The sequence below is a fragment of the Orussus abietinus genome, unplaced genomic scaffold (assembly GCF_000612105.2).
Source record: "Orussus abietinus isolate OABI.00-Male unplaced genomic scaffold, Oabi_2.0 scaffold5, whole genome shotgun sequence".
Taxonomy (NCBI): domain Eukaryota; kingdom Metazoa; phylum Arthropoda; class Insecta; order Hymenoptera; family Orussidae; genus Orussus; species Orussus abietinus.
This window is the reverse complement of record NW_019394929.1, coordinates 1,838,363-1,856,194: the sequence shown is the minus strand read 5'-3', so window position 1 is coordinate 1,856,194 and position 17,832 is coordinate 1,838,363. Positions and strand designations below refer to the sequence as shown.

At 43.9% G+C, this 17,832-nt stretch overlaps 3 protein-coding genes across 3 annotated transcripts; all 3 read right to left on the bottom strand.

Moving 5' to 3' along the window:
* Positions 1–531: 531 nt before the first annotated feature.
* On the bottom strand, positions 532–9,022 carry LOC105701117. Its single transcript, XM_012427561.2, has 16 exons — positions 8,806–9,022; positions 7,163–7,415; positions 6,970–7,073; positions 6,571–6,897; positions 6,224–6,499; positions 5,877–5,936; positions 4,720–4,972; positions 4,559–4,662; positions 4,138–4,485; positions 3,780–3,986; positions 2,271–2,444; positions 1,947–2,199; positions 1,752–1,855; positions 1,108–1,443; positions 728–1,006; positions 532–648 (listed from the first exon to the last, which is right to left on the bottom strand). Exons 1-16 carry the CDS (start codon positions 8,995–8,997, stop codon positions 577–579), a joined length of 3,342 nt encoding a protein of 1,113 aa, XP_012282984.2. The 5' UTR covers positions 8,998–9,022; the 3' UTR covers positions 532–576.
* LOC105701116 (odorant receptor Or2) lies at positions 3,400–5,163 on the bottom strand. The gene is made up of 6 exons (XM_023433495.1): positions 5,044–5,163; positions 4,720–4,972; positions 4,559–4,662; positions 4,138–4,485; positions 3,780–4,049; positions 3,400–3,533 (listed from the first exon to the last, which is right to left on the bottom strand). Exons 1-6 carry the CDS (start codon positions 5,134–5,136, stop codon positions 3,462–3,464), a joined length of 1,140 nt encoding a protein of 379 aa, XP_023289263.1. The 5' UTR covers positions 5,137–5,163; the 3' UTR covers positions 3,400–3,461.
* Positions 9,023–12,009: 2,987 nt separating the features above from the next.
* On the bottom strand, positions 12,010–13,350 carry LOC105701382 (odorant receptor 13a-like). The gene is made up of 4 exons (XM_012428095.2): positions 13,091–13,350; positions 12,688–12,990; positions 12,335–12,610; positions 12,010–12,252 (listed from the first exon to the last, which is right to left on the bottom strand). The coding sequence occupies exons 1-4, from the start codon at positions 13,331–13,333 to the stop codon at positions 12,184–12,186; spliced, it is 891 nt and encodes a 296-aa protein (XP_012283518.1). The 5' UTR covers positions 13,334–13,350; the 3' UTR covers positions 12,010–12,183.
* Between the last annotated feature and the right edge of the window lie 4,482 nt (positions 13,351–17,832).

Below are 17,832 nucleotides of genomic sequence, written 5' to 3'. Positions count from 1 at the left end.
AGAAAAAAATAATAATAGCCGAAAGGACGTCACGCGATCTGCTTGCGACGACATGCGATCGCATTGTGATTACCGGTGTCGTTTTGTCCAGAACCCTGCCTTTTTTTTCTTTTCAATGCCGGTAATAACTGTGATATCACTAATGGTGGGTGTAGTTAGACCCCATATACCGATCCTTGAGCGATAAGACTGCAATGTCGTCGCACAAGACGGCTACATCCCATCGACAATTATTACCTTGCACCTGGATCAATGCCGATTCATATTTGGTACTGCGGGTTCAGGTGAGAGGGTCTTAATTTACGATCGGTATTCCTGCTCGGATCGTTTTTTACGATGAAAACCAAACGAGAGTTCACTCTCCCCGAGTGCATTCCCCTAAATACGAGTTACCAAAGGTCGAATTACCGGGCCGTAATGTACCTATTTAGTTATTTATGCTGGTTAAACGCGAGAGCTCGAGCTAACGCTTCCGTAAACACGTTAATTTCGTTTGCTTCGAATTTGTATTTATTATTGCCAGTTCTTTTTCCGATAGATAATGAATTTCCAACATCGCGTTCATCGTGCTCCCTGTTAATGGTCCGCCGATTTCGATTCGTTCACTTGGCGTAGGACCGTGAAGTACGACGCTGCCGTGCTCAAGATCTGGAAGTCGAAAGTCGAGGTAAGTTAATCTTTGTTATTTAGCCTGTTTGATATCTTCGCCGTTGAAAATTATTCTTACCGATTTGAAGGTCTCCATCGACATGGGGCAGAATTTGCCGACGGTCAGGACGCAGGGCCGACGAGCTCTGCAGACCAAGATGAGCAATTCTTGCCTAAATGCTTTCCCGCTTCCGTCCCAAGGTAGAGAGTACCAACTCGATTTGAGAATCGCTTCAGCCACGGCCGTGCTATTGACAATAATTTCGTCGCAGGACGACGCGAACATGAAGATCTGCAGGATGCTGTTGGTGCAGTACTCGATGCTGAGAATAGTCGCGGACCTGGAGGTCCCCATTCCCTGCAAGCAAGAACGCTTGATTGGAGAGCAATTCGAGTAGCGTGACTCCAACTGAAACTGGATATCTCGAGAAGAGAGAACTTTTCTGGAAAACTACTCGCCAGCATTATTTGAAACCCAGAGAAGCACATCTGCAAGACGGAGCTGAAACTTTGGGTGAGCATGACGAAACTGCACAGACTCTCCATGGTTTTCATGTAGTCAATCAATAACCGATATCGTTCCAGGCAGTTCCTAAGATTGGTACGAGCGTCGTGGGAAGTGATTTGGAAATGGCTTTTCTCCAGGTTCGAGGACCCGTCCGGAAGGTGCAGCGTGCAGGAGGCCTCCAACTTCCGGTGCAAAATTTTGAACTGACCTGCAGCGAAATTGTTCACCGTGTACACGTAGGAAGTGAAGGTGGAGGTGCAGAGGCAGACGCATATCGTCGCCAGTATCTGTCGGAATGGGTAAGATTATTAAACCGTTAAACGGCCTCCCTGTAATGGACGGTTATTTTTAAAGTGCTGATATTCTCACAGCTCGGGGGATATAACATAATTAAGGAGATAAGGTTATCCCGAAGGAAAATGCGTTTTTCTTAAACGGGGCCCGTCAGGATGCGCGCCGGTAAGGAAAAAGATTAATTGTGAAGCTCCCGGATAAAGCGGCCGACCTCGCTGGCCTCGATGATTGATGACATTATGATTCAATTTTTGCTCTATCGGATTAAATTTGGATTAAAATAAATGTATTAACGGATCACCTGCCAGGCGAGGGTCAATTCATAATACGGCGTCTCTTGGAAAGGAAAATTGATCCAGAGCTTGTGGATCAGCAATCTCTCGGACACGTTCTTGCCGACAGACACTGAAACCCAGAGGGGATAAAACGTTTCCTCGTGCCTGGTTAACTCCTATTGATGATTACCGTTTCGAGAGGTAAATGTACGTAGACCCACCAACTATAGGCACGGTAATGTAATGCCAAGTGATCACTTGAGCTATCAAACAGTATATCATGCAGCCGATGAAACTCTTTATGTTGCAACTCTTCAGCACCCTCCTGTCAATGGAAGGGTATTCGGTCTTCCAAAAGAACTTATCCGTGAACTCGTTGAACGCTTGAACCCGAGGTCTGTAGAAGGTTAAAATCAGGAGCTTGATGAGTTCACTTAGCACCGTACTGGCAGCGGGTACGTTGTATGTAAGAGCCTGCAAACGAAATTTCGCTCGCATTTTGGCTACCTTCAAAATAGGTAACCTTCCATTTCGAAGGTGCTTACGATAAGGTCGTTAAGGGAGAAGAAAAAATCCATCCCTTTGGTGAACAGGGCCACGATCATTACCACTATTACATTGATCAAAGCAACGTTAGAAATTAATCGCTCGCGAGGACTCTCCGTGTACCAGAGGCCGTTAAATTTCATCAGGATCTTTATCAGCTTTATCGCGGAAAACTGATCCACGCGAGAAGGCATTTTCGAGACTCATGACAAAAGGGTTCATTGACATTATGGATAACCCCTCTTGCAAGGATGTCAAAACGGTACTGATAATGACGGCTAATCACAGGTGCGACAGGGGACATACGTTGACCGGTCGTTCTTGGTTCTTTGATCTTCTTCGCCTCCGCTTTTATAAATGCACCTTGCAAATTATACAAGTCTACCCTCGCGCGTATGCAACTCTTACCGTGTCATTACAGGTACCGAAAGAGAATTCCCATATTTTTCTGCGGAACTTGCGCAGGCGTCCTTTATCATAAGATATCCAGGTGTGAAATCCACCTGATAAGGAATCTACGAGTCCCCCCGGTACCGTTAAGACGTCCAATATATCGCGTCCCCCTTTTTACCTAAAATCCGTACGTCTGCCTATTTTCCAAGGACACCTGTTGAAACTCTGAATGGATTTTTTCCTGGTTTAATTTCTGCCGCCAAAGTGGTAACGAATGCATCCCGGAGCTGTCCTAAAGGTAAGTGCCTCTTTTTAAAATTTTGTAGGATCTTTTCAATGGGATTTTTCGTAATATTTCCACGTTAAAATCGTCTGCCTCCAAAGGCACGAGTACTGTGGTGGGGACACGCTAAATGATTTTCAAAGTTCAATCGAAATTCCTCCGTATTATTTTTGTATCAAAAATGGCAGTCCGAGGAGCGACGTTAAGAGAGGGCTGGAGGCTCTAAAGACTTCCAAGGGAGACTTCCGTTCCCTAGAGATCTCTTTCCCGGGGATTCGTTTTCTCGTGACCCCGTACCAACCTGCCGTGGAGGTTGTATTTTCAGAGAAAATAATTGCGGTAAATAGTGTTTCCACCGAACTGTCGGGGCGCGCCTCGCTGGATATCCTACCTGTCCAAAGTAAATCGTATGAGCGCCGTGTTGTTGTTCCCCGAAGAAAGTTATGAAATGGGGAACGTCTCTCCTCGATACAGGCAATTTTAACGTCCCTGCGAACATCTCCTCGGAAATGCGTCATGCGTGCAGCGAGACGTACGCTTCGCTCTGACGTAATATCGTGAAGTACGAGAGCGATGTGCTCAGGATCTGAAATAAGTATCTCTAGTCATCACCTGTAATTGCCTCGAGAGTTTCGTGACTCCACATGCGGAAAAGTATTTTCTGAAAAAGTACATTAAATATTACTACCGCGTCTTTTTCATGACCGGAGTTATTATGGACACTTGGGCGCCGGGCCGCTGTACATAACGTATGGGACATGAAATCGCGCAGTGTTGCCCTGAAGTGCGCTGTTAAATTGTCGGTTTGCAATACACTCAGGTTGAATATTACCTTTGTAAAGGTTTCGAGAGACACCGAAAAGAACCCTGCTCCAGTCAGGCTGCAGGAGCGACGAGCTCTTATGATGATGATTTGTAAATATGTCGCAAGTTTCTTGTCGATCACGGAAGAGTCGTGCCATTTCACGTTGTAAGCCGCATCGGCTACGTGCAGACTTTCCTGAATAATTTCGTCGCAGGTTAGGGCGAACGAGAACAGCTGACAAAAAGTTCCAATTATGTGAACCGTGAACGTCACTCTTCTGGTCGCTGAGTTTTGGTCCTTTGGAAGTAACATTATGGTCTCGACTCGTAAATCTTCATCGCAGATAATCTTTCCGACATCTTCTGACATTTTTTCAGGCACTTACCGCCACTACTTGGAATAACACGAGACACACGTTGATGCTGGAGAGTAGTACGTGAATTAGTATTACATTTTGGAAGATGGCTTTCACCTCTTCAACGTATCTGATCATATTTTGGTGCAGTCTGATGCACTCCTTCAGTTTGCTGAATTTATTACCGCGGACGAATGGTACGAAAGATTTTCTATTATCATCGATCATTGATTTCGAGTCGGTAATCTCGTCCACGTCGCACACGGTTTCCAATCTGCGCTGCAAAATTCGAAACTGGCCCGTGGCGAAGATGTTCAACAAGCACAGGAAATTGTCGAAGCAGAAGTAACAGATTGCGACGACGTATGTATTTAAAACCTGCGAACGGAAGAACGTGTTTCTTGAGACAATGCCCGAGGACAAATAATTATTAAGACGATACTCTTGTCACCTCCAAGGCGAAGAGCATCTCGTAATACGGAGTAATGGTCGTAGGCATGTCAAACCAGATGTCGTAAGGCAGCACTCGTTCTGTCCCGTTTTCCTTCATGCTCTCTGAATAATTATGTTGCAGATTTCATAGCCAATTACTTACGAGTACTTCGAACTTACCGAAGGCGGGCCGTGTCACGAAGCCGAGGAACGTCACGTGGTCGAAAAACACGAAAGTACACATCAGAAGGATTCCTTTCCTGTCGCACTTCTTCAAAATGGAGTCTTCTTGCTCGTCGCAATCCATTTGCCATATGTTACGTTCCGTGTACTGGATAAGATTAATGATGGCTCCCCGTTGTATTGTCAGCATCACCAGTTTTGACATAACCATGATTACTACCACGAGGTTGGAGGTAATGTAAATAGCATCCTAGAAAATGTTAAAGGCGACCGCAATTATATGGAACAATTATTTCTGCCCCATTTAGGAGTCATACTTACGTAGAAGTTTCCACGAGAATAGTACAGGTCCATTCCTTCGATAACAATTGAGAGGAATAGTGCAATGACCATCACGGAAAATGTGCAGTTCATGCCGAATCGTTCCCTCGGACTCTTAGCCATCCAAAAACCGGCGATTTGCATGAAAAATTGGTTCATGCGCACCGAAATGAGTACTCTTCGTCGCGGAGCCATCTTGACGTTTGCTGACATCGTCGCGGTGCACCACACTCTTGGATATGCGACAATTACGCTAATGGTGGAAAATGGCGTGTACGGCCCATCAAACTTGACGCCCCTTTGATGTGCCGCTTCGTTCTTTTGCCTCGCATAGTCAGAAATGGCACCTGCGTAGATTCCTCTTTTGTTCGGGGACTTTAGTCGCAGCGGAGGAAATGTAAAGTGAGAAGCGTTATCCGATTTTTCAAATCATTCGTCTCTATCAAATGGCCCCGGCTACCGAGAACGGTGTAACGCGAATTCAATGTTCAATGATTTAACGATATATCGTATATTTATTAAGGTATTAAATACCCTACCTGGCGGAGGAGATTAAAGAAACAAGTGCATTCAATCTGTAAATTAATGAAGAACTTGGGATTCGAGGTCGTTATGTCGGCTCCTTCATTTTATTCCTAGTCGGGTTAGGAAGAAGCGTAACCTCGGGTTTTTACAAATCGGGTGTAAATGGACGGGTCAAGTACTTCATGGAAACTCACGACAGTCCGTTCATTCTTCATGGTTCACTTGAAGGTGCTGGCTTTAATATAAGAAACATCTTGAACCTGGGATCTCCTTGAAAAGGTAGCCGAGACATTCTTGTTTCCCTCTTACTCTACTTCCTCGCTTACTTGTCGCAATAAAGTGAAGTAAGACATCGCCGTGCTCAGTATCTGCAAATGAAGGTAAATTGCATGCTCGCTATAAGCAGGACTATTTTCCTGCAATGAATAAACTTTACACCCTCCTGGTTATATTTGCACGTACATCCCCGGAGTTACGTTCGCCCTAACTTTTTTTTCCGCGGGAAATTCCCAGGCATCTCCCCCCGTAGAAATTCAATTAGACCGCGCAAGAATAAGGGGTGAAATTTTACTACCTTGAATTAGTTATTTTTTTTTTTTCTTCCTAGACATTCAGGAAAAGTGGAATTAATGATTTCCGATTAACGATGCCGAACCTTTGTGAGCGTTTGCAGATTCATCGGGCAGAATTTCCCAGCAGTCAAGACGCAGGGTCGATGTCCTCGCATGATCATCATCATCACACCTCTCCAGAGAAATTTCCCAGCATCGTCGTGCAAAAGGAGGTACCATCTCATCTGATACGCGGATTCCGCGATTTTGGAACTTTGCTCCATGACATCGTGACAGGCCCACGTGTAAATAAATAACTGGGAGATATTGCCGATGATGTGAGTGACGAAAACGAACTTATTAACTAGAGTCTGCGACGCCTGCAATGATCAGGATTATTTTTTGCAGATCCTTCAAGAAGATTTCTATGTCGCAGCGACAATTAACGTACCAAAAACTGAAACAAAGAGAAGCAGATTAATAAGCTGGACATGATCAGCTGACTCAGAAGCGGTTTTGTGAACGCATGCTCCAGATTTAACGTGTAAAAAATCAGAATCCTGTGCTGATCAGCGCATTGTCGAAACTCATTGTACAGCAGTTGGAGACTTTCAGGTTCCATCGGTTTCTTGGATTCCAATTTCATGAGGTAAGTGTCAGCCACTTTTCTAATTCGATGCGCCAGTATTTTGTACTGACCAGCGGCATGGATGTTGAACGTACAGAGGAAAATGTCGAAGCAAAATGTACAAATTGTCGTGTATAACGCCGCCATGGCCTGACAAGTGAACAAACGTATCCTCTTACCGAAAGGAGAGGTGCAAGGAATAACTTGATTATGAATACTTACCTCGATTATAAACGTTATTTCGTAGTAGGGTGTGGTTGATAAAGGCAAGTCGAACCAGACCTTAAAGGGAAGGACCCTGTCGGTTTCGTTCTTCCCACGATTCTCTGATAACAGAAATTTAATGTTGCAATCCCCGATTAGGGAAGAATCTTAAGATGATTCTCTATAAGATGAATTTGAATAATAGCCTTACCGACAATCGGAGAAATTAAATGTCCTGCACAAGCCATCTGTACTATGACTGTGAAAAAGTACGTGAGCAACATTCCCTTTCTGTCGCACTCGAGCAAAATCGACTTTCCGAATTCGTCGTAATCGACCTGCCAAAAGTTCTTCTCGGCGAACGATATGATCCTCATCATCGTTCTCCGATGATATATGAAATTCGAAATTTTCAGAAAGATCAATACTATGAGAAGGGTGATGCACATGTTCAAGGTGACTGCCTGCAGCACACAACTTTTTACTCATATCACGCTTTATTAATAACACCACAGGAATATTCTGCACGGTCCCAGAAGTTCTGCGAGTACTTTTCGACGCGGCAGAAATGCAAAGAGAAATTAATATTCAAGATTAAAGTCTCCCTCGTGGAGAAATAGCTCCAATCGACGTCGATTTTTTCGGCTGATCGGGGGCCATTATTTTCACGTCTGCACCCGGTAATGCACCTCCCTGTGTTTTCAGGAAAAACTTTGCGCAAACGCTAATGCAACGGCACGTGGGCGCAGTCTCAGGGACGGGAAAATTGGGGAAAAACGATGGACTCGCGGGGGCCGAAAGGAAATTTGGAAAGTAAATATTTCCCACCACCGAAAGCCCGACTTTTTCACGCACTTTGTAACGAATTCAGCCGTGGCTTCTTCTAAGCAACGCGCATCATCCGGGATTTTCCCAGCCATCGTGAAAGCACTTTCTGAATTACGAATGTTCCGTGCTCGGTCGAAAAACGTTTTTCCCTTCGGCGCCGGAAAACCTGTGCTTGAATTCGCGATATCGAACAGAGGAGGGAGCAAGGGAGATAGTCGCAGTCCTTGCTACGTCGAGCATCGCCGAGCTAGCCAGAAAATTACGAGGGAAATTCACCGATTTTTGCGCCCCTCGTGTACCGACATCGCCGGCCGAATTCTGGGAGCTCTCCGCTCCGAAATCACGGTTATGCGGAAAAATGTCGGAGTAATAATAAAAGCCCGCTTTTCCGCCAGCGACCTCAAGAGCGAACTCTCGAGGTACATAAATCGTGGCCGGGTAACTTTCCACATCCTGGAAAGCTCATCGGTAGCCTTAAACTTTTTACCCGGACGTTAGAAAAAATTCACCCGATGTATCGAAGACGTTTTCAGGAGACAGAGAGAGGGAGAATAAATGGATTTCCCGGGGAACTGGTCGGTCATGGTCCGGCCACCATCGCCGTTCGGCGATCATTTCGCCATCATCTCTGCCGGTCCAATTTCGGCTACCACGCCGGTGGGGGGCTAATGTGGACAAAACTTGACCTCCGATGGAGGTACGTGTTCCTGGAGCAAAAAGTTCACCGGACGCCGATGGCCCGTTTTGCGCGAAAGGTAACGAGGCAATGCCCGGCAATGACGTCCATTTATTCCCGGCAAAAAGGAACCACCTATCTCAGATATGAGCTCCTATATATTCTCTCGGAAAGCACGAAAAAGGATTTCCACCCTTCGGAACCGGTTGCCTTTGTTTTTATACAATATAAACAGTGAGACAATATGATATTAATAAACGGACAAAAACTTTGATCGGAGTGCGCCCCTGGTCCTCGCGTGGAAGGTGCTAAATGGGGCTAGGAAATTAATCCCAGGTTAATCTACTTACGTAGAGATCGTTCCAAGTGTGGTAGAGGTCCGATGTCTGGATGCCGCATGCGACAAGAATTTGAAAAAGTGCAAAAGCCAGGGCCAGATTCATCAGCGTCCTCTCTCGGTCGCTTTTCGGGTGCCAGAGGCCGATCAGTCGCATGTAAAATCGCGTAAGAGTGACCGAACGATATTCCTCGTAATCCGGCATCTTCCCCTGGATCGTCTTCGCCCGATTGCGAGGGTCTCTGTTCTCGAGCCAGCTATTCGATCGGCTATTACGGGGGCAGAAATTGGCGCACTTATCGAGGAATATCGGGGACTGGTTCTTCGGGGTAGGAAGTAGTGTCGCAATCATAGTTGACGGCGCGCGATCAATCCGGGCTCCATTATCCGGCCTTTTTTCCGGGAAATTCTCCTGATTTTCCCGCATTCCCAGTGTTAACGCCCAAGGCACGTCGAGGCTAAAGCGGGGGAATAAATTCATGTTTTCGTCCGTGGGAATTTTAATTCCTGCGAGTTTAATATGCTCGCCAGGGGGGGATATGCGAAATTTCCCCGAAACCCCTGGCCCGGCCGACGATATCGCGGGATCCGGGGAATTGATTTTTATCCCCCAAGTTAGGATTTTTTATAATGATACCCCTGGAATGAGTTTCGAAATTATATTTGCCCCCGTGCGGAATAAACGACCGCGGACGAATTGAATGATTTAATCTTCCCGAGAGCCGCGCGCTTGCGTTTCGTTTATCCTTCCTTCGCGATATTAAAATGCGTCCTCCGACTTTTTCCGGAAATATTTCAGAGTCGCTTCATCTCGGACATTTTTTTCTCTCTCCCCTGATTGCCTTCTCTTTGGTATATCTCTCTATAAATTGCAAATTTGCAATCACAGCGCAACGCTCCGGGCGACTGACCCTGTCACTTTGATATAAGACCTGCGATATTAGCAACTCGATGGGCCACTTCCGATTTTTTTCGCTAATTTCGATTCCGTCGATAAGAATAAAGCCGAATGGATCTTCTAACACTTCTCCGCCTCGAAATTAAGGAATCGTCTCGAAAAAGGAAATTTTTCGCGAGAGGATCCTACCGACCAGTGCAACGGCATTGACCACCGATGATACATCGATGTCGGTATTATCTAAGGGATTTGATAAGAGAATTGCTCCTATCGCACGTCGAATAGAATTCTCGGAGGTCGGCAACGAGGAATCCTGTACGTACCGCCTCGGTAAAGCAGAGTGCTCGCTCTTATCTGTACTCTGGCGGTCTCTGTACAAATTGCCTTGCAGAAAATGACAGGATCATTTCGACGACAAATGATAAAGCATGAGAGCCGTCGCATTCCTACTTAAACGTGAGAATTTTTAAACTAGACCATAAAAGGTAAAATTATTTTCACAATCCGAGACCAGTGAAATATGCAATAGAGGTGCTTTATTATTTTTTTAAGAAATTACGTATAATTTCTATATCATTAGCTTTCCCAGTGAGCTCATTATGCGCACTGGTTGTGCCGCAATCTCTTTCGATAACCTATGTGGGAATGGAAACGATAATTCCTAGATACAAATGCCGTAAGTAGATCACCCAAGACCGCAACTTCGTAAGGCATTTCTATTCTTGTTCTTCTCGTGTTACTCTCGGTATGCTCAATAATTGAAACTATTTAATAGTTTGTTGCTTAATCTTACCTCGACCGCTCCAAGTTACGAGTTACTAATCCTCCTCTTGTCGTGTGGTAACGTTTCTCGTAACAATTCCTCGCATGACGTACGCACATTTTATTTACCAAATGAAACTTTCCATTTCAGGTGACTTTTCCTGGAAATATCTCAGAGTCGCTTGATCTCGGCAATTTTTTTTTCCTCTCTCCCCTGATTGCCTTCTCTTTGGTATATCTCTCTATACGTTGTAAATTTACAATTACAGCGGATCCTTCTGGGCGACTGACCCTGTTACTTTGATATAAGACCTGCGATATTAGTAACTCGATGGGCCACTTGCGATTGCGTCGATAAGAATGCAGCTGCCGTATCACAAATGGATCTTCTGCCATATTCGCATCTCCAAATAAAGGTATCCTTCCGAAAAAGTGCCAATTTTCGCGAGAGCATACTACCGACCAGTGCAGCAGCATTGACCGCCGATGGTACGTCGATATCGGTATTATCTAAGGCATTTGATAAGAGAATTGCTCCTATTGAACCTCGGTTGTCATTCTCGGAGGTCGGTAATAAGGAATCCGATACATACTGCTTCGGTAAAGCAGAGTGCACGCTCTCATCTGTACTCTGGCGGTCTCTGTGTAATTTGGCTTGCAGAAAATGGCAGGATCATTTCGATGACAAATGATGAAGCATGAGAGCCGTCGCATTCCTACTTAAACGTGAGAATTTTTAAACTAGACCNATTAGTACTCGATGGGCCACTTGCGATTGCGTCGATAAGATTGCAGCTGCCGTTATCACAAATGGATCTTCTGCCATATTCGCATCTCCAAATAATGGAATCCTTGCGAAAAAGTGCCAATTTTCGCGAGAGCATACTGCCGACCAATGCAGCAGTATTGGCCACTGATGGTACGTCGATATCGGTATTATCTAAGGCATTTGATAAGAGAATTGCTCCTATTGAACCTCGGTTGTCATTCTCGGAGGCCGGTAATACGGAATCCGATACATACTGCCTCGGTAAAGCAGAGTGCACGCTCTCATCTGTACTCTAGCGGTCTCTGTATAATTTGCCTTGCAAAAAATGACAGGATCATTTCGACGACAAATGAAGCATGAGAGCCGTCGCATTCCTACTTAAACGTGAGAATTTTTAAACATGACCATAAAATCTAAAATTATTCTCACGAAATGATATTTACGATCAACATGAAAAAAATCAAGTTTGCTCGTTGACATTTTTCAATTGGAATATATATATTTGTAGTTTGCAGCCGAAAATAATTTGTGCATATCCGATCAATTGGAGTACTTTTCTGAGTTCGTTATCGTGTGTTATTTAACGTTTACATTGGAATCGATGTTTCTGTGATTACTTTCTTGGTATTTCGTGTGTCGCGTGTTGTTGCAGGGGCAAAGAGATAAACTGCGGAATTTTTTCTAAGGTTGATTCTGGTTTCCAAATTGAAAGTATACCTTCCGATAGACATTGCATGCTTTACCCGGATGGCGTATCACGGAATGGAGCAAATCAATACCGAGGGCGTTGACTGGATAGAGATGCAATATATGAACTTGAACTGCAGGTTGCACCGTGGCCGAAAATTACATTTCTCCAAAGTGTAATCAATATCCGTAAAAATACGGGAGTTTGAAGGTACGCAGGAAAATACTGAAATTAATGTGCCTGCTTCCTTGGTTGGCCATTTCCTCGACAAGTACTAAGGCGCGGGTACCTCTTCCTCTAAATGCCGCAGCAAAGCAAAGTACGATCCTGCCGTGCTCATTACCTTGAGAAAGTACGGAAAGGTACGTTTGCAAGTTGTGGAAAAAATGGAAAATTTGCGTGACCGCTGTATTTAAGATCTGTACCTTGGTAAACGTCTGCAGACTCACGGCGACGAAACCCCCCGCAGAGAGATAGCAACATTTTTGGGATCTTATCATGATTATCTGGACATTTTTCCTTACGAATTTCCCGAAAGAATCGTTTGGGACCAGGTACCAGTTTGACCGGTAAATTGCATCGCTGACGTTGCTGCTTTCAGTCATTAAGTCATTGCACGATATCGTAATCAGCAGCAGTTGAGTGCAATCACCCATCAGGTGAGCAGCGTATAAGCAGGTTTTCACGATCGTGGCAATTCCCTTTCAAAGGTAAAGAGCTTTATACCGAGCTAGGCTTATAATAGAGATTTCTGGACCAAAATTTGACATTTTCTTACCGACATCACTGCATACCCTGTGACGCATATCAGCAAACTCGACATCAACATTTGTCCGAGGATCACCATAGAAAATACGTTCTCCATTTTCTCGACGATCCAGATGAGTTCGTTCTGCTTGTGAATACAGTCTATTAATTCTTGGCACTGTAAATACCTCTTGTCAGGGTTCTCTTCGGGTTGGAATACCACTTCCACCCTGTGTTGCAGAATTTTAAACTCAGTCACGATGAATATGTTTAACACCGTCAGGGTGACATCGAAGATGAAGTAGCTGATGCCCAAATAGAGAAGACCCACGGTCTGTGAATCGGAAATTTGACATTAGACTACTTCCCTGGAAGAAAGGGAGAAGAGAAAGTAACGGCGGCGGCTATGGTTATGTATCTACGTGAAGGCATACTTCCATAACAAAAAAGATCTCGAACACCGGGGTCTCGCAAGCGTCAACATCTCCTGGCATCATATAGTTCACGTCGAACAATGGAACTCTGTCGGACACATTTCTTCCAGCGTTTTCTATGAACAATTTCCCCCTTAGAAAATGAATTTCGGGCCAAGATATAATGCGAAACGCACCATGAATCTGTGCCAGGAAATATGCGCCGGTGGTCATTTGGTCGAAAAAAATGAAAATGCAAATCATGAGTACTCCCCTCTTGTCCGCGATCTTCAGCATTTGCNAAAATTAATTGCGGGCCAAGATTTCATACGAAACGAACCATAAATCGGTGTCAGGAAATAAGAGGCGATGGTCATTTGGTCGAAAAAAATGAAAATGCACACCATGAGTACTCCCTTCTTGTCCGCGATCTTCAGCATTTGCGTGTCCCACTCGCTTCTTTCCACGTATAAAAATTTTTCTCTGACAAAGTTAATGACGTATGTAAACTGTGAGCGCTTTATCAGATATACCATGTATTTGACACTCAGCAGGACCACCGTTGCCATATTGCAAAGCTGGTATAAAAATTCCTATGGCAAGAAGAAAGTACCAAATGAAATGGAAGAATTCGATTTATTTACGGTTTCATTACTTACGCCGAAAATGAAAGTGTCCGCGACAGAGCCGTAAAGAAGCTCGGAAGCGATTATGATTCCCACAAGCACACAGTACATGGAACATGCCAAAGCAACCTTGAAAATGAGCCGATGCCTCTTACTCCGAGGAACCCATAGTCCCATTGATCCCAGAAAAAGTGATATTAAGTCCATGGAGAAATACGTATTTCCTCTTGCAACGCTCATGATGACTTTCCGGAAACCACTGAGGCGGTTTGCGGCTCTTTACATCGCGTAGCTATTATATTAATGACTTGTAATCCTAGGTGGAGCGTGTTACTTTTGACAGCCCTTTGATTACGCCGCCTCGTGCACGCCAGCCATGAAACGGTGATAAGTGATAATGCGATCGAATTATTTAAAATTATTATTCCTTCCACGTTCTCACGGGAAGAGTAGGCTCGCGGGAAGAGTAGGAATACCTTTCTTCGAGTACTTCGTAACAGGCCACGAGATCGGTAGCGTCGATCAAAGTTATATCATCGTACTGATATTCTTATCAGGGGGTGTTCAATGAAACCGAGACCAGTGAAATATGCAATAGAGGTGTTTTATTATTTTTTTTGAGAAAATACGTATAATTTCTATGTCATTAGCTTTCCCAGTGATCTCACTTTGCGCACTGGTTGCGCCGCAATCTCGTTCGATAACTTATGTGGTAATGGAAACGATAATTCCTAGATACAAATGCCGTAAGTAGATCGCCCAGGACCGCAAGTTCGTAACGCACGTCTATTCTTATTCTTCTCGTGTTACTCTCGGTACTCACAATAATTGTAACTATTTAATAGTTTGTGGCATTACGGCTTAACCTTACCTCGTTCGCTCTAAGTTACGAGTAATGCTGGATAAATAAAGTAGTTTGACATCGTACTGATGCAACGGTACATACATATTTTAGTAGGGTCACCGATGTTAGTACATCTTCGCCTGCAAGTGTTTCCTTACCTATTATGTTTCTATTATTTCATTGTTATTCGGATAACAGTGTCTATCCATATAACGTGTACGCGTGAACTGAAAATCTAAGTGAAACTTAACGCACAGTTTTATTTTTATATATGCTAGGTACGATATATGTATGTATACAGACATAGAAATTTCCCCGGATTCCATTTTATTCACCGTAGCTCTCTTCGTATCAAATGTTATACCTCGTACGTTACTCTACTATCAGCTGCTGCTCTCCAGCCTTATAATATTATTTCCTCCTCTTGTCGAGCGAGCCCCTCTCGGATATCGTTTCTCGTAACAATTCCTCGCACGACGTACGTACATTTTATTTACCAAATAAAATTTCCCATTTCAGGTCGGCAGCGGCAATCGCGAGTCGTACATTCCTGGCGGATTGCATCTTAGAAAACCGTAAAATTTCTGTTAATCCCGTCGATACCATGGCGCAGCTCGAACGCATTTTCGACGACCATTTTGGATTGTTAAGCAAGCCGGTAAAAGGAAACATTCGGAGCCTTAAACATTGGCGCACCATTCAGGTAAGCACTCTTTTCAGTATTTATCAGTGGCTCTTGGGTAATCGATATTTATCAATACATGTATAAGTGTGATTAGTGATATCTTATAGGACAGCGTATAGGTGCTTAGAACAATTTTGTGATCCTAGGAGATTTTCATACATGTTTTTTCCATTATCTCGGAGCGAAATTCAAAGAGCTATTCTATCTGCCAGGCGTTGAGCAAGGAGAAAGTAAGAAATTTGTTATCGTGCAAACCGGAGAAGCTTACATCGTTGGTTATACATTTTTATAAAAGAATCGCAAACCTGCATGTAACCGAATCTCGTTGAAAAGAATACAGTCTAATATGTTTATATCACACTCTTGGAAACGAGGGCATACGCCTCTGAGAATGCGGAACCGATCCGCAAGTACTGGACATCGTATGACTCGTTCCTTAATTACGCTCACTTTCCTCCTATTATTAAATCTCTCGAAGACGCTCGACTGATTCCTCGTCCTAATTTATCTTAAACAATAAAAAAACCCGTGATTAGGTATACGATTAAAAAATATAGTTGTATAATCCTTTGACCGTGGTACACTGCTACCAAACAGTATTCTACACTGACAATGAGTAAGGCCAGAGTTTCGTTTTCCTGTGGGTTACTTTTATGTTAGAGCTGTTTTTCCGACACAATTTATGACAAGACGCGTCTCAACAAATGAAAGGTCGAGTTATACATGTTTGTCGAGGTATGCTCTCTTGCGTGTAACTTTTTACCGAGACAGCGCAGGGTATTTACATGTACTTCCTGCACTTAAGAAAGTTACAGCTCAAGGGTCGATTACAAGAATTGTTCGGGATAACACATTAACTTTCGTGTAGTGTCACAATAACCGGTTACATTCACTAAGATAAGTGCTACCTTACGATTGGTGCCATAACAACATATACAACACATGCAGTTACTCGTCGCTCTGTAAACGTCGATTTGCCCCGAATTAGTCGACCAGATATCGGATTTTTTTAGTGCAAATTAGGGGAATAAGGTCGCATACAAAAACCGCCTCGGCGTTCCTTTTCATAAATACAAAGCCATCTGCGTCCTAAAAAGTACGAGACCGTCGTACCTCGTAATTATAATTTATATTACGAATAATTTTTGCTCGCAAGACTTGCATAGATATGGTAGGTGGTTCTCGCGTGAAATGCACATCTTTCGCACTCGGCGTAATTGTCGAGCAGCTAACCGGGATTTGCTTAATTTTCTTTTCGTCGCGTACTAATGGCGCCTAGAGTCTAATTATTGCACGAAATTCTAACTACTTAAGCATATGTGCGGTTAGATCGGTTGCGCAACTACGGACGTACAAAAATGTCTTTTATTTCGGAGCGACTCGCCTAGTTTTTCTCGCCGCAGCGAAAAACAATGTTAAGTGTACGCGATAACAGCCGCAATCGGTATCGAAAAGTAACTTACGGCCGACTACGCGAAAGCTCGATAGGTAGGGTACGAGAACGTAAATTAACGTCATTTATCATTACGGGACAGTTAGTCGTTGAGACGCTGCTATACACGTGGGCATATTTATTCGATTACAATTATTCGCCTCGGTAACAAGCTTCGCACTTGCCTCAGACTTGACTATGTACAATTAATTAGTTCAACGAGTTGCCTTCCCGTTTCTCTTTGGTGTTCCTATCACGATAATTATACGTAATAAAAATATTTCTGTACCTATACTGTAACTTCCTCTACGTCGTTCAATCTTTCTCGTATAAAAGCTTTACGAAAATAATTACTTTATCGTAAAATGTCAGACCCTTCCGTCGTACGCACGATATGCCGCGTGCATCGTGTCAATTGCAATTCTGAAAAGCTCCGTTCACGGCGGTGAAGCTAAAATCGGAAAACGCACAAACAGATGGGTGCTCGAGTAGCGGGAAATGTTTATATCTCTCGAGAAACTCTCGTAGCAATTTCCGGCGCGATGTCAAAATTTTAGAGATTAATTCCTCGCGTCGTTCTCAAAATCGAAAACGGTACACCTCCAATGCTCTCACTTGGTGCGGTTTGCGATAACGATACGTTATTTCCTGTCAATTTTTTTTTTTTCAGGGAGAAAATTCTGCAGCACAATTATTGGCGAGATGCAGCGATGCCGGTGGGTGCTTCGTCGTTAAAAAGCGTCAATTCGTCATAAGACTGTCAAAGACCCTCTTCGGGGCGATTACGTGAGGTATTTTGTGCTATTCCGGAAACACAGCTTTCCCCGTTTAGACTATACTTAGGCGACTTCATAAAACGAAGTACTCGGACATGGGTAAACTTACGTAAACTAGCTTAAAGTAAGACGAGAGAAGCTTACGTTTCGAGTTCTCGCTAATCCTGAAAGAGGAACGGAAAGTCTCCTAAAGCTCCGAAAAGGACGTGAGGTAGACGAGCGCCGATTACTAGATTTTCATGCCGTTAAACTTACTTTATGAAGAATGTATAAAGTGGGTGTAAAGGTGGGTAGAAAAAAGTACATCCTCTGGGAGGTAAGGCCGATCAATTCAGACGCACCTTAGAGTACCCATCCATCGTTAAACTCGGTTCGGAAAATTCTCTCTGATATCGCGAGG